Source organism: Epinephelus lanceolatus, chromosome 22 (assembly GCF_041903045.1).
Source record: "Epinephelus lanceolatus isolate andai-2023 chromosome 22, ASM4190304v1, whole genome shotgun sequence".
Lineage (NCBI taxonomy): Eukaryota > Metazoa > Chordata > Actinopteri > Perciformes > Serranidae > Epinephelus > Epinephelus lanceolatus.
In genome coordinates this window covers 30,701,817-30,716,190 of record NC_135755.1, presented here as the reverse complement: position 1 = coordinate 30,716,190, position 14,374 = coordinate 30,701,817, and the positions used below count along the sequence as shown (strand labels likewise).

At 39.8% G+C, this 14,374-nt stretch overlaps 1 protein-coding gene across 10 annotated transcripts in view; it reads left to right on the top strand.

Moving 5' to 3' along the window:
* Window positions 1-14,374, top strand: part of nrxn2b (neurexin 2b) — an 835,675-nt gene that overhangs the window by 369,806 nt on the left and 451,495 nt on the right. For 7 of the 10 annotated variants that reach the window (XM_078164201.1, XM_033609827.2, XM_078164204.1 and 4 more), the window contains one exon: window positions 11,006-11,029. The exons of the other annotated variants lie outside the window; for them this stretch is intronic. In XM_078164201.1, coding sequence (XP_078020327.1) covers window positions 11,006-11,029 — 24 coding nt within the window. The remainder of the gene's footprint in view (window positions 1-11,005; window positions 11,030-14,374) is intronic. 10 annotated transcript variants of the gene reach the window in all.

The following is a 14,374-nucleotide window of genomic DNA, read 5'->3' as shown; positions in this document are numbered from 1 at the left end:
CTGTCCTTCTCTTGTCTCTGCTGTCTCTCTTTGTCTGTACCTTGATGTTCTTTAAGTCCCCCACCCATGCACATCTCCTTTCCATAATTGGACCTTGGATGCGGCTATTGGATTAATGAATGGATCAAACAGATTTTTTTCATGTTTTTTAGTACTGTATGCATAGCCTGGAGGTGCAGCTCCTGGTGCAGAGTTCAGTTGGAGGAGGCGAGCTTTGATCTGCATTTGGATTGAGTTCAGCAAAGGTCACGTTGAGAACCAAAATCTTTTACACATAGGTCATGACCATTATGAGTCATTGCGGTTTTAAGAAAGGGTTTTTTTCTTATTTACTCAGGGACTACACAGCCTTAAAACTAAATGTTTGTTTTGCTGAAAAACACTAATGATTCAACCTCTGTAAGAAATCCTTCATTTTGCAATCCCCTGCCAACAGAAGTGTTGCATTTTACATATCTGGCAACAGCAGTAGGGTTTTACTTTCTTTGAATAAGCAAAAATGAAGAAGGTAGTCAGCATAAGTAACACAAGTATCAACAACTGCTTTTAAGTCTCCGCGATGGTAAAAGCCATGGCCGGAGGCATTGTGTTCTCAGGTTGTCCATCTGTTCATACAGTCAGGTCCATAATTATTTGGACAATGATACAGTTGTCATCATTTTGGCTCTGTACACCACCACAATGGGTTTTAAATGAAACAATGAATACCTGCTTAAAGTGCAGACTCTCAGCTTTCATTTAAGGCTTTTTTCAAAAATGTAGTATGAACCGTGTAGGAATGACAACCATTTCTTCACACAGTCCCCCAACTTTAAGGGCTCATAAGTATTTGGACAAACTAACATAATCATCAATTAAACAGTCAGTTTTAATACTTGGTTACAAATCCTTTACAGTCAATGACTGCCTCAAGTGTTGGACACATAGGCATCACCAGATGCTGGGTTTCTTCCCTGGTGATGCTCTGTCAGCCCTTTACTGCAGCCGTCTGTACTTCCTGCTTGTGTTTTGGGTGTTTTGCCCTCAGTTTTGGCTTCAGCAAGAGAAACGCATGCTCAGTTGGATTCAGGTCAGATGATATGACTTGGCCATTGCAGAACATTCCACTTCTTTGCCTTAAAAATGTCTTTGGTTGCTTTTGCAGTATGCTACAGGTCAATGTCCATCAGCCAAAACTGAGGGCAAAACACCCAAAACACAAGCAGGAAGTGCAGACGGCTACAGTAAAGGGCTGGCAGAGCATCACCAGGGAAGAAACCCAGCATCTGATGATGCCTATGTGTCCAACACTTCAGGCAGTCATTGACTGTAAAGGATTTGCAACCAAGTATTAAAACTGACTGTTTAATTGATGATTATGTTAGTTTGTCCAAATACTTATGAGCCCTTAAAGTTGGGGGACTGTGTGAAGAAATGGTTGTCATTCCTACATGGTTCATACTACATTTTTGAAAAAAGCCTTAAATGAAAGCTGAGAGTCTGCACTTTAAGCAGGTATTCATTGTTTCATTTAAAACCCATTGTGGTGGTGTACAGAGCCAAAATGACGACAACTGTATCATTGTCCAAATAATTATGGACCTGACTGTATGTATGTCTGTTGATCTGTCCCGTTCTTGTGAACGCCATATCTCAAGAATGCCTTGAGAGAATTTCTTTAAAGTTGGCACAAACATCCACTTGGACTCAAAAACGAACTCATTAGAATTTGATGGGCAAAGAAAGATCAAAATCACTGTGACCTTCCGTCCATCTCATTCTCATGAAAGCAGTTTCTCAAGAAGGCCTTGAGGAAATTTCCACAAATTTGGTGCATATGTCCACTTGGACTCAAGAAATGACTGATTTGAATTTGGGGGTCAAAGATCAAGGTCACTCTGACCTCTCAAAACATATCATATCAACATTCATATCATATTCATACACAAATTTCTAATAGGATAAAATGATGAAGTGATGACATTACATATCCAAAAGGTTATCTTCACTGTGGCATCTTAATGTCTCGCAAAAACGCTTTTCTGGACATTAAGACGCCTGTCCATGGGGAAAACAGTTACTTTCAGAATTTAGATCATTGTGAATCCACAGGCATGCATGTGGTTATTTATGATTGTGGAGGCTGAAGCACACCCTCACAGTCAATAATAGATAATAAAACCTAACGCACACAAACTTTACAAGCAGCAAGACGACTTAAGATACCATCCAATAAGGTAAACGTAGTTATTCAGTTGAGCGCACGGATAGAAAACCTTTGATAAAAGGAGGGGGGTCGGGGAAAATGACTTTACATCCAAAAAAGTGACTTGAAAATGAAAGCCGTCACAGCTCACTTGCTGTCATGACTGCAAAATTAATCAGAGACTCATTGTCATGTATTAGCATTGTAAGATCTTCTACATGCAGTGTGATCTTCTAAAAGCATTATTCCTTTTGAAAATGAGGAATTTCAAAGTTACTTTAGCGTTTTAAACCCTTCATTCATCATTCAGTCACTGATATGTTGTAATCCCAGTTACTAAGACATCGGCATATTTAAGACGCAGGTTTTAAGTGGCAAGACATGTTGAGGAAACAGTCGCATTTATTTCATATGAGACGACAGAATGAGGACGTCAGCCCTCCCCCTTCAATCAATACTAGGTGCCTGGTCGCTCCCCGCCTCTTTGTCGTTCTTTCTGTCTCTGCCTCTCTCACTTGTTCAGATTTATCATCCATTTCTGTAACGCATGATCAGCTGCAATTACCCTCCTTCTCTCCTCCTCCGTCACTCCGTCCCTCCACTTCCTCTCCTCTCATCCAACATACCTCCAAGAGGCAGTCAGAATTCCTAAGAGAGAACCAATCAATGGCTCTCGCACTCCTCTTCCCCTCCCTTTCTCTCTCATTTTCACTCTGTCTCTCCTTCGTCCATTCTTGCTAGTGACTTGTCACTTAGCAACAGTGCATGCTATGCTGTTGGGAAGTGAATCGTCCATGGCCGCAGTACTCCAGTAGTTGCATTAACCCTTTCTAAACAACTAGGTCCTCCAGTTAAACATCATGTTACTGATTTAAAAAATGTCTTAAAAGTTCTAAATTACATGACAGAAGCATTTTGGAGCCCACCACAGTCTTTGGACCTGCTGTGTATGCAGGGACAAAATGATCCAAGCAAAACTATTTTCAACTACTGAGTGAAAATAATAAACTTTAAAAGTGACTGGTTACTTCAGCTGTTTCACATTGGAGCCCTAGGCTTACATGTTATGCCCCCACCCTCCCACACACACGCACATACACCTTGTGGATTAGCTCCTACCATTCACGTTAGCATCTCAGTGATGTCAGCATAAAGCATTTAGCATAATGACAGATTGAATCTTTTGTGGCCAAATCTAAAATACCATTTAGGGTGCTCAGCTTTGCCAACACACAGAGCAACGCACTTATATGGTTACAGTAGAAATTGCTATTGAAGACAGGCAGTGGTAGTGGATTTGTTTGATGTACATAATGACATGCTAACACCCCTGTAATCCTTTCTCAGTTTACCACCAATGACATTTTAAGTAATCCACCAGTGGAGAGGAGGTGGGGGCACAGTCACCGTGTGTGTGAGCAGATGTGCCTTTTCTTTCTTCTCCTGTGCGTTTTCCCCGTGCCGATCAGAGGTCAACGCCCCAAACACAGCGTGCGCATGTACATTGCCCAAACTACAAACGCCTCGTGCTAAAAACATCGGCACAGTTGTTTGATACCAACACCGAGAGGTTCTGTGCATTTAAGGAGGGGGAAAAAAAGCTCATTTGCATCACATTTCCACTGCATTAGCATATCCGCCAACATTCCCACACTCACTCACTCACTCATCAGCCTCATTTGCCGCTACCTGCTCGAGCACTTTCATGTTTATTCATCCCTCTGTCTGGGAGACCTATAATCAGATAACAAATCTCTGCACCATTAGCACACTCAAACAGGTAATAAAATGCTAGTGAGACAGAAACAGGTAAGAGATCAAGGAAGAGATTATGGGAGAGAGCAGGACAAGTCAGCAACGACGGAAGAGAATAAGGAGAGGAGGGGGACCAGCTGTGAACATATTTTAATAACATCAGAGTTGAAAACCTGTAGTTTAGACAACATTCATATGCATCCTTAGCTTTTAGCTGCATCAAAATTTGGGAAGTGTTGTACCCTAATTTAGCTTTAACCATTTTTTTCATTAAGCGTGTTCAAAAGTCCAAAACAACAACTAAAAACAATTAAACAAGAGGTAGCTGAAACTACTGCCTGTAAAACATGCATATTCATGTTCAGCTGCTATAGCTGTGTGCTCCAAACTGGATATAAATTTATGGGTTAAGAGGACATAGAAATAAAAGTTAACTATACAATTAATCTTGTTTTCCCAATTTGTTGTGAATTCCTAAATTACAATGCGTAATTTAGTTAGATGAGCCATCTGTCTGAAGAAAAGATTGAGTGTATTTCCCCTTGATTCCACAGACATTCAAGCATTGAGCTTTACAGTAGCTTGAATCTTTACTGCAACATGTTACAGCCTCGGCAGTCTTACTTGCAGGTTGACATTGAGCTCATCCTGATGAAATCTAAAGAGAAAGAAGGGAGGCAGTCAGTCAGTCAGAGACGGGGAAATAGAGGTGAGGATGATGCAGGCACAACAGAAAAAGGAGAGAGAATTATGGCCATCTGCATTGCAATGCACAATATGTTCTACTGCAATTTCCGTGCACACGCACACACACCTATACAGAAGCCCACACCCTCGCAAGCTGTTTGTTTGCAGACTTCTCTCCGCTGTAATTGCAGTGACATTTATATTTGCACCTGAAGCCTGTCTGCCAGTTTCCATTACTTGGAGCCAGATTTAGAGAGAGGCAGACTAGAGTGAATGGCGGATGATTGGAATGAACGCAAAACCAAATGTACCTGAAAGAACTATTTTGAATCGAAGCCCAGTTCCCCTCCATCTGACAGGGTCACTCACAGTGTCTGTGTTACAGAGGAACGCCTAATACACCACACATGCACACACAAATACACAGCAAAGCACCTAAATCTATATAATATGGATTCTCACACTCACACAGCAACAAAAATTGAGCTTCTGCTTACACAGGTAATATGGAATTGTGTCTCTAATCATTAATTCAGACTGAAAAATTTTCGCCTGATGACAAATGGCACCAATTCTCTCTCTACCCACCCCATAATACCATTCCACAATATCAGTTTCATCACTTATTTCTAAAGGCCCAAATTTATATAAGAACGGTCATCAGTCTTAGACCTTTCTACGTTACAATGATAAATCTATCTGGACTGGAAATCTTGGCCTGACTGCACCATCCATTTGTCATTAAATATTTATTCGGCTTATTCGCCGGTTGCCGCAGTTCAGTAACGTCCACGGTGACAAGTGTGTAAAAAATCAGCAACTCAACAAAAACATCATTTTACATCTTTGTCAACTTTGGCCGGCATCCTGCAGGTCTCCACCTGTCTGTGAAATACAAAGCTACAAAACGCAGATAGTGAATTACAATGTTCGCAGCATTTGCATGAGCTCATTTCCCTTCTTTCCCGCCCCATACCCGAGTATTTAATACATGAAGATTTCACAGCCCAGGGGGCCCTGTGAGACAGATGCAACACAAAGTTGTTTGTCTGGGCCTGTAGTTGTTTACATGACTGGGAGCTTTATCCTCCATCAGCAAACATCGGCATTTGCAGCCTTCGTTTTCCCACATGGGTCAATTACAGAGAGGGTGATGGGCTGTCACAGCAGGGGCTCCAGGCATGTTGGGTTTGAGGCAAAGTCGAAACAAGCACAATGTATGGAGTAAATAAATTCACTGTAAGAAAGTAAAATTAGAAGTAAGAAAGTGGTGACTTGGTCTATCCTTGATACTCAGCCCACTATATTTCCTCTGGTTACCAGACCATTCTGTTTACGGTTTGACAACAAAAATAGAATAAAACATTAATTTTCTGCACGATTGATCTTAACAATGGAGCAGCCGTTTGGCAGTATTTACAGTTCTCAAGCTGTGAAAAGTCTGACTTGTATAATAGCTACGCCTCTAGATCTTCACATCACTTTCAATGGCTCAGTTCGCCACACTTATTTCTAGTCTGCCACTTTATTCATCCAGCATTTTCTACATCTTACTCTTCAAATCAAGACCCAATCTAACTCCCTATGTAGACTTTTATATTTATGGTGTTGAAAACTGAGAAGAAATTATAATTACTTCAAACTGTGTGCGATGCTTAATCAAGACCTCTATCTATCTGTCTGTCTGTCTGTCTGTCTGTCTGTGCCATTCCATTTTAATTCTTGTATTTTAATTATCAATGAAACAATGAAAAAACAGATTCTTAAGTCTCTACGCAAGTTCTAAATCCATGTTCATCTCCTTCATTCCTTTGTCTGTTGAAAAGTCAATATCCATTTGTCTGCTTGCATTGACCTTGTAAGACTTAATCCTGGCAGAGACTTGCTCAGGAGAATCAAAAATAACCTGCTCTTCTTATATGCATATGCTGCTTACTTATTGAACACTGACAGGCATATGCTCACTTCTTATACTAGATTCTGCAGACACCATGCATACAGAACTCTTAATATAATCTCTTCCTTTCATTTCCACCACCCATCTTTTCACACGCTGCCATCACTTTATCGTGTAATTTCAAAGATCATCAGCAATTTTTGAAGGATAAATTTTTCACAACCATCCCAGGGCTGCTCTGTCAAAGAACTGATAGAGAGATAAGTTCAAAATCCAGACATCAAACGCCTGTGAGGGATCTAAAAGTTACAGAATTCAAAATGTTGCACTTAATAATCTCTCATTTTTCTCCCCGCTGTATCACAGAACGTCTTTCAATGAGTGTAGAAAAGCCCACAATCATTGTCACCTGTGTACCACTCCATTTGTCTAACTTAAAGGTCCAGTGTATAGGATTTATGGGGACATATTGGCAGAAGTGTAATATAATATAATAAGTATGTATTCTTTCGCCTTTTCTCACCTGAATACCTGTGTTTTCGTTACCCTAGAATGAGCCATATCTACATAAGGATCACGTTCTCTTCTATTAAGATCGCAATGTTCTATCGCTATGTTTCTACGGTAGCCCAGAACAGACAAACTAAACACTGGCCCTAGACAGGGCTGTTTGCTGTTTTTGTTTTCATATCACGTAGTTAGCAGCCCCTCTGCAATAAGCAGATTTGGAAAAACACTTTTTTTTTTTTTTTTTTTTTAGCCTGGAACTGCTTTATTCAATGATTTCACAATCTACACTATTCAAAAACCTTCAGGTCATTAAATGACCACTAGAGGCTGGCTCCAAAATCCTTATAGACCCCCGCCCCCCATATTAAAATGCCCATCTTTACAGCAGAAATAAACATATTTAGAGCCTGAACGAAAACATTTGTGGTCTCTATGGCTAATATTGACATGGAAACTGTATAGGGGGTTAATTTTTTTGTAACTTTCCGGTTTACATTTTATTAAGACCCAAAGTTACACAGATTTAAGGGGGTAACTAAATCAAACCCATGGGTGAGGTCACGGTAGTTACGTCCATTATTTATACAGTCTACGGCTGATAACTCAACTCCCGATAAAATGTCCTGGACATCTTGAGCTTTAGTTATAACTATATATAATAAAAAGGTAGGTTTGGATTCGTAGGTGCTAGGTTAGCGGCCCGTCTCTAACATGCCAAACAGTGTTGGAGAAACACTTATTTGTAATGTAACGTCACCTGGTCTGTTTTTTTGAAGACAAGCCGACCTCTGTAGATCATTTCAGCTCTAGGTTGAAACCTCCTGAACAATGAACACTGAATGATTTCTTAACAGAAGTTTTAGCTTGTTGCAATCTACAATAATCACTGCTAGCTGTCACTAAATCCCCCTAACTCTTACACACTGAACCTTGAATAAACTACTGTTAGGTTCCCAGTTGTTGAAGCTTCCTATCCATCATATCCACTTCTTTGATGTGAGCTGCTGTTTTTCTAAACTCAAAAAATGTGGAAATACAGTGTGGTGTGGATACACAAATTCAAATCCACCATTGGATCTTATTTACCTAAATAATGGATCAAGAGGAGTCATTAGTCAGAGTAGATGACTGTTGACAGCACTTGGCATGACCCCAGCTCAAAGACTGGGCGTGCATAGAGCTTGAAATAGTAAGCCCATGGGGAGGACTTTGTTTATGGTTACAACTTAGACTCAACTCCCACGCAGATGGCACACACACACATAGTAAGCCATCCCACACACAAACACTCACAGTACTGTACATGCTACAAGGACAGACTAGCAGACTCACTCAACAAATGCCAACCTCTACGCAAACATAAGACATTGTGGTTTCAGTCTGTATCCGTATGCATGTATGTATCTTAACTGCCTGTCTTGGAGCTTTGCTGAAATGTATCATATTTAAACAGCACCAGTCTAGATTATATCTTTATGTACAATCTGTTTTAACAGCCTAAGTCATGAATTTAGATTTGAAACCCTATTTCCAAAATGAAGGACCCCGTAGATTCACCCTTTTATGCCCAAATTCTGTTGTGAGATATGGTCACCCACTGCAGGTGACAATTTCAACTTTCAGATCAAGATATAAGATGTCCTCTAGATGTCTACTCACATCCTGAGGGGAAACTCAGGGCAAATCTCAGTAGCTTAGCTTCTCACTACTGATACAGGGGAGACTGACTGACCACCACTCAGTAGAATGGACAGTGACGTAGAACTTACCAGCCATGAGAAGCTGTCAGGCTCTCTGTGTCTCTGCTGGAAAGACAAGGAGTCTGGTGGATGTTTGACAGCCACTAGAAACACATTCATGTCCCATTCAGAGAGTTTCTGTTTGGGTATCTGTGTTGTAGCTCGGCTGGTGGATCTACTGTACGCCATATAAAATGGTTAATGGTACTTTACGTAAGCTCCACATATATTTTCAAGCTCTGTTATTTGTGTGCGCATGTGTTGTGTTTACCAGGGTTCCCACCATCATGTAAAACCTGGAAAAGTCATGGAATTTCACAGTCTTGTTTTCCAGGCATGGGAAAGTCATGAAATAAGTAAAACCCATGACAGGTTTGGAAAAGTCATGGAATTTTGTGTGTGTATTGAAATTAGTTGTTACAATAGTCTTCCATGAATTACCTTTAATGTAATGTAATATAACGGTAAATGTATTTGCTGTAGCTGTCGACATAACATAGCTCTAATATGCATCGCTGTGACATTTTGCCAACATGTATGTTTCTTCACTTTCTCCCAATGTTCTTTCTCTACCTATATGTATGCCAACTAGCTGGACTTGTGTTTGAATAAACTTTGAATCTGATATTTTCGAATAAGAATAGAAAATATGGTGACAGTGTGATTTAACATGTAGGGTCATGAATCCCAGCTTCCCTACCTATGCTATGCCCAATTACTACTTTAACATTTTACTACGTGTTTGAGGTGGGGCAGCGTTTATGTTATACTTTGTGAATGGTCAAGGAAATTTTATTATGGGTCCTTGTTAAGTCATGGAAAAGTTTGAAATAATTTGCATTAAATTGTGTGGGAATCCTGGTTAACTTCCTCTGAAGAGGACTAAATCTCGCTTATATATGACTTTGTTTTTCCATCCGAGGTGCCAAGGATATATGGATAGACAGATCTTTACACATTTTTGAAGTGAACCATGCCTTGCCATTTACACGGGGTGACAATCATAAATAATAACAATAAATCATTTCCTCCTCTCGCAAAGCGACGTTTGACCCCATTCTCAGAACTGTCATCTTTTCCATCCTACGTTTGCAAGCCTGACATGGTGTTTCAAACACAGGGATTCATTGACCGAACAGGTGACCGGCTGTGTGACACAGCTCTTCATTTATTGATTTATTGATTTTCATTTCATGTTCTAGTTTGCATGCTTTTCTCTCCACAGGGCCCACACTGTGTTGAGTTGCTGAATGACCATTTCTCTCACTTTCAGGATGCTGTAAACACCAGTTCCCTCAATGATATCCCTCTCTCCTTCTCTCTGACTTTCTCTATCCTTTCCTCTCATGCTTAAGAATATGCTAAATTTATTCTGTTTCCCTCAATGTCCCATCACTGAAATTGCACTGTAGATTTTACCACAACTGTCCATTTTTACAATGCAATAATTTGTTTTTGGTTTTTCTCTTGCATATATCACATTACTCCCTTAATGACTACTTGGGGATATTTTGCCTAGAGATTTGCACCTTTCCAAGTCACCAAGACATGATTGGCCTCGCCCAGTACTAAAAGATGCTATTTTGAAATGGACTAGACCCTACCGCCAGCCATGGCCGCTGACCACATTAGGCTGTCAGAGTGAATACTGATGTACTTTTCCCTCATCCCCTTCCCTGCTCAAAACAAACATCCCCATCAAAGCGACCCAAATCCCCTCTGTGAAAGTTGATTTGCTAACTCTTGTCTCTTTTACTAACAACAAGCTTCAGAATTCTTCCAATCTGATTCTTTTCATTGGTGAATTTTCTTTTCCCTTACCTATTATGATTTCAACGACTAACACTGTGTCATTCACGGAATGTGAACCATCTGTTGTTTTCTCTACTTAACTTGCGACTTACATACTAACAAATGTATTGTTATCCTTTTATTCCTTTTTTTACATTTTATTTTATAGATGACCCTTGAAAAACAAAAGAATTATACGATTGCTTTCTTTATTTCTTTATTTGGATGTTTTACTATATCAGCAATAGGAAAAAAAAAACGACATTTTCTTTTTAATTATATTTTAATAGTAGATCTTTTTTGTTATTGAAAGGAGAAGCTGGTTTTGCAAAAGGCGATTTTTTTTTCTTTGCCACTTTTTTGGGGTTGAGGTGTGTTTTCTTGAGTTTAAGATTTGTCATTATTTTTTTTTCTTTCTCCTCCCCCTGTTTTCTCCTGAAGCACGCAGGCATTGGACACGCTATGGTAAACAAACTGCATTATATGGTAGATATCATTCTAATTGTCTTATACTTTGGTTTGCCCTGGGTTTTCCGTTACCTCTTTCTATTCTGTTTGCTTTACTGAAAGTACAATCCGCCATCAATTCCAAGGTAGCTGAAAAACTCCACCTCTCTGTTTTTCTTTTAGCCCTCTCTATATATGTTTTTGCTTTTTATTGTCATCCAGTTCCCCCCTTCCTGAAAAGAATTGACGTGTTCATCCAAAGAGGTCTGCCCAAAAAGAAATAGAAATTACATAAATTTAGAGTTTAAGATTTTATTTTTTTTCTTTTATTTTCAGTCCCTTTTTATTTGTTATCTTTCTTTTACTTCAAACACTATCCGTATGAAGAAATAAAGAATCATAATGCAAGATATTTTCTGAATTGAGTATAAAAAGCTGTATAGTTACCTTTTCTTTTTTGTTAAACCCCGTTTCCTCCTGATTTATTTTCCTAAGAAGAACCCTATGAAGTGAGCGTACACAGCAGACTTCTCAAGCACACAAATAACCTTCTAGAGCAACTCCAGTGAGAGGAAGTAAAAAAATAAAGAAAGAAAAATCAGTTCATTAATTCTCTAACATTTTAACAACATGAGAGGAATTGCACAGAGACCATTTTGCTATGTGGCCTCAGATGGACCTGCTCAGCCTGTTATGGAGCGTCCTGTTATCCAGGCTTGCCATCCTGTGGTTTATGGAGTCATGAAGAGTATTTACAACTCTTGATTTAGCGGCCAAAGCCCTCACTGTAAAGTAGGCCTCAAATGAGGGTTTGATCCCATTAGTGGCCTTAGGCTGATTTATGATCAAGATGGGGCTGTTCCAAGACCTGCATCTGAACACGCCCGCTCTTACACACATACACACACTTAATAAAGTACTTTAATATGGCATTAGTCCCCTGAACTCAGGTGCAGAAACGAAACCAAGAGTACTGGTAAAAGCTCATAATTGAAAATAAAATGGCAATTGCACTTTTATTAAGCTGCAAACCGGGGGAAGTTTGCCAGAATAACTTGCAGACATTTAGACTCTCTGACTAAGATCTTATTTTACTAGTTGGGATCAGTCTTACTTGCTTTCACTGGACTTTTTAATCAGTAAATGAAGAAGTCTGGCCATTGATACAGACCATAATGGAAAGTGCCTGGGAAACTCTGAACTGTGTGCGATCGACCCCTCATTAACACTAACACTAACTTATATTTCTTATACTTTACTGGCCTCACCCCTTGCATGAAGAGACCTGACCCCCTCTTCCCAATCTTTTTGTTTGTTTTTTTATATACAGATTGCATTGAGTATATATGTATATGTATATATCATGGCTAACATATATACATACATATATCAGTTGTCCTAATATAATCAATATGGCCATGAAACATGTTAGCCACACCCTCTTGCTGTTTATTTATTTTATTTTATTTTTACTTTTATTTTTTACTTCTATAAGTTTATCTTCAAAATATTACTTACTAAAATGAATAATGACCTCACATCTTATCTTGCTGAAACAAAAAAGGGGAAAAAGTAAAGAGGAGAGACAGATTTTCATTTTCTTGGTGAATAGAGGATTGATGCCCCAAGAAATACATCTGCCCAATCCATCATAACGCAGGAGTCGAAGAAAACTGTTATGAGTGTGCAGAAAGCCACTGTATCTAGTGACTCACTCAGTCATGGCTCAAATTTGACAGAAGTGATGAAGCAATTTTGAGCTCACATCAGCAATAGTGTGGTGAAATTCTAGTGGGGGGCATAATGAGAACTACAGTCATGTCTGGGTGCAGATTTTTTGTGTGTGTGTGTCCGATAGGACAGAGATAGTGATGATATGACATGCTCCATCACTGGAATACTAATTGCTCTATTCACCAAGACAGGGACGTCCTCTCTCGCCTCTCAATTTTCCCTGTTCTTTAAAAAACCCTCTCATTCCCGTTGATTTCATCTGTGATTGGTGACATTGGTCCCATCCTGTCCCACTACTTCCACCTCCAAACTGACAGTATCCAGTGGTTGTGTCCCTGCACCCTGTTTGCATGTTTCTATTGGCTAGAACGTCCTCACATCAGCATACTCACAGGGTTCAAATGCTGCTCTAGCCCAGCACGTGTCAAGTCTGTCGTACACGTGTCTAGATGGGTTTTTCTGTTGCATTCCTGTCCAAACCTTAACATTGAAAGCTCCTTCCCCTTTCCCCCATTTGTCTGGTGTCGTGGTGCCCTGCAATTAAATTTACTCCCCCACTACTTTCCCCATTTTGCTGCATCTTGCCAGATGGTTTAAAAGTTTTGTTTTATTTAACAGTTGGTCTGTTTGTGTTGTGTCTAATGGAATTCCCCTCCCATATCCTCATTCTTCCTGTCATCTTCCCATTTAAATGCATGGCTTGTGTGTCACCCCGTTAGCTTGGATGGATTCATTTTGTTTCCTCTTAACCTAAACAAACCCTTGCACATGAAATAACACATTCAGTCCAAATTTGGACCTGGTTTGAGCAATCAAATTTCAGAGGACTTTTAAAGAATCCTCACCTACTTATCACTTTGACTAAATTTACTAAGATAGTGTTACTAATCTACTGTTTGAATCAAACCTTTGTTGTAACTGTACTAACAACCATTTTTGTGTCTGACTTTCCCTTACTTACAAAAGTACTAACCGATTTTGTTCACCCTCCAACCCTCCAACTCTTTTCGGCACACAACTAAAGAACTCCCCCTCCTTTCTCACCCCAACCCCCTGGACAACTGTTGCCAAAACAGCACTCGCCCCGAGCCTCCCAACCTTCCCTCATTAACTAACCTAGATATGTAGCTTAGTTAAAACTACAGACTCCATATTTAGTGATGGAAGACAGATTGTCCACCTGCGATAAATTACTCCCAGCTAATACACATTGACAAGCTGCCAGACACCTACTGAAGTCCAACGCTGGATGGGAATCCTTTCTTTCCCTTTCTCTCTTGAACATCCTTCCTTTCTGCGGGTCTGAATTTGACCTGAGCTAACAGGAGGGGCAGTGTGTGTGTGATCTTTTATGATACATTTTAACTGTATTATGCAATAAGTTAACTCCAAAATTTAACACCTTGTTTCTCCCTGCAAAAGATCAAATGTAGTGCCAACAAGGGTAAGTGATACATTTTCAAGGTAAGCTCGTTGCCTCCTCTCTGCACCGACTATGATGTTAAATATCTGAAGGTACTGATAGATGTCTATACTTGGTCAGACTGTGCTGCATAGGTTAGAAATTGCTGACAAAGAAATGACAGACTCTCACTCAGAATAAAGAGTTGGATGCTCCAAATCACAGCT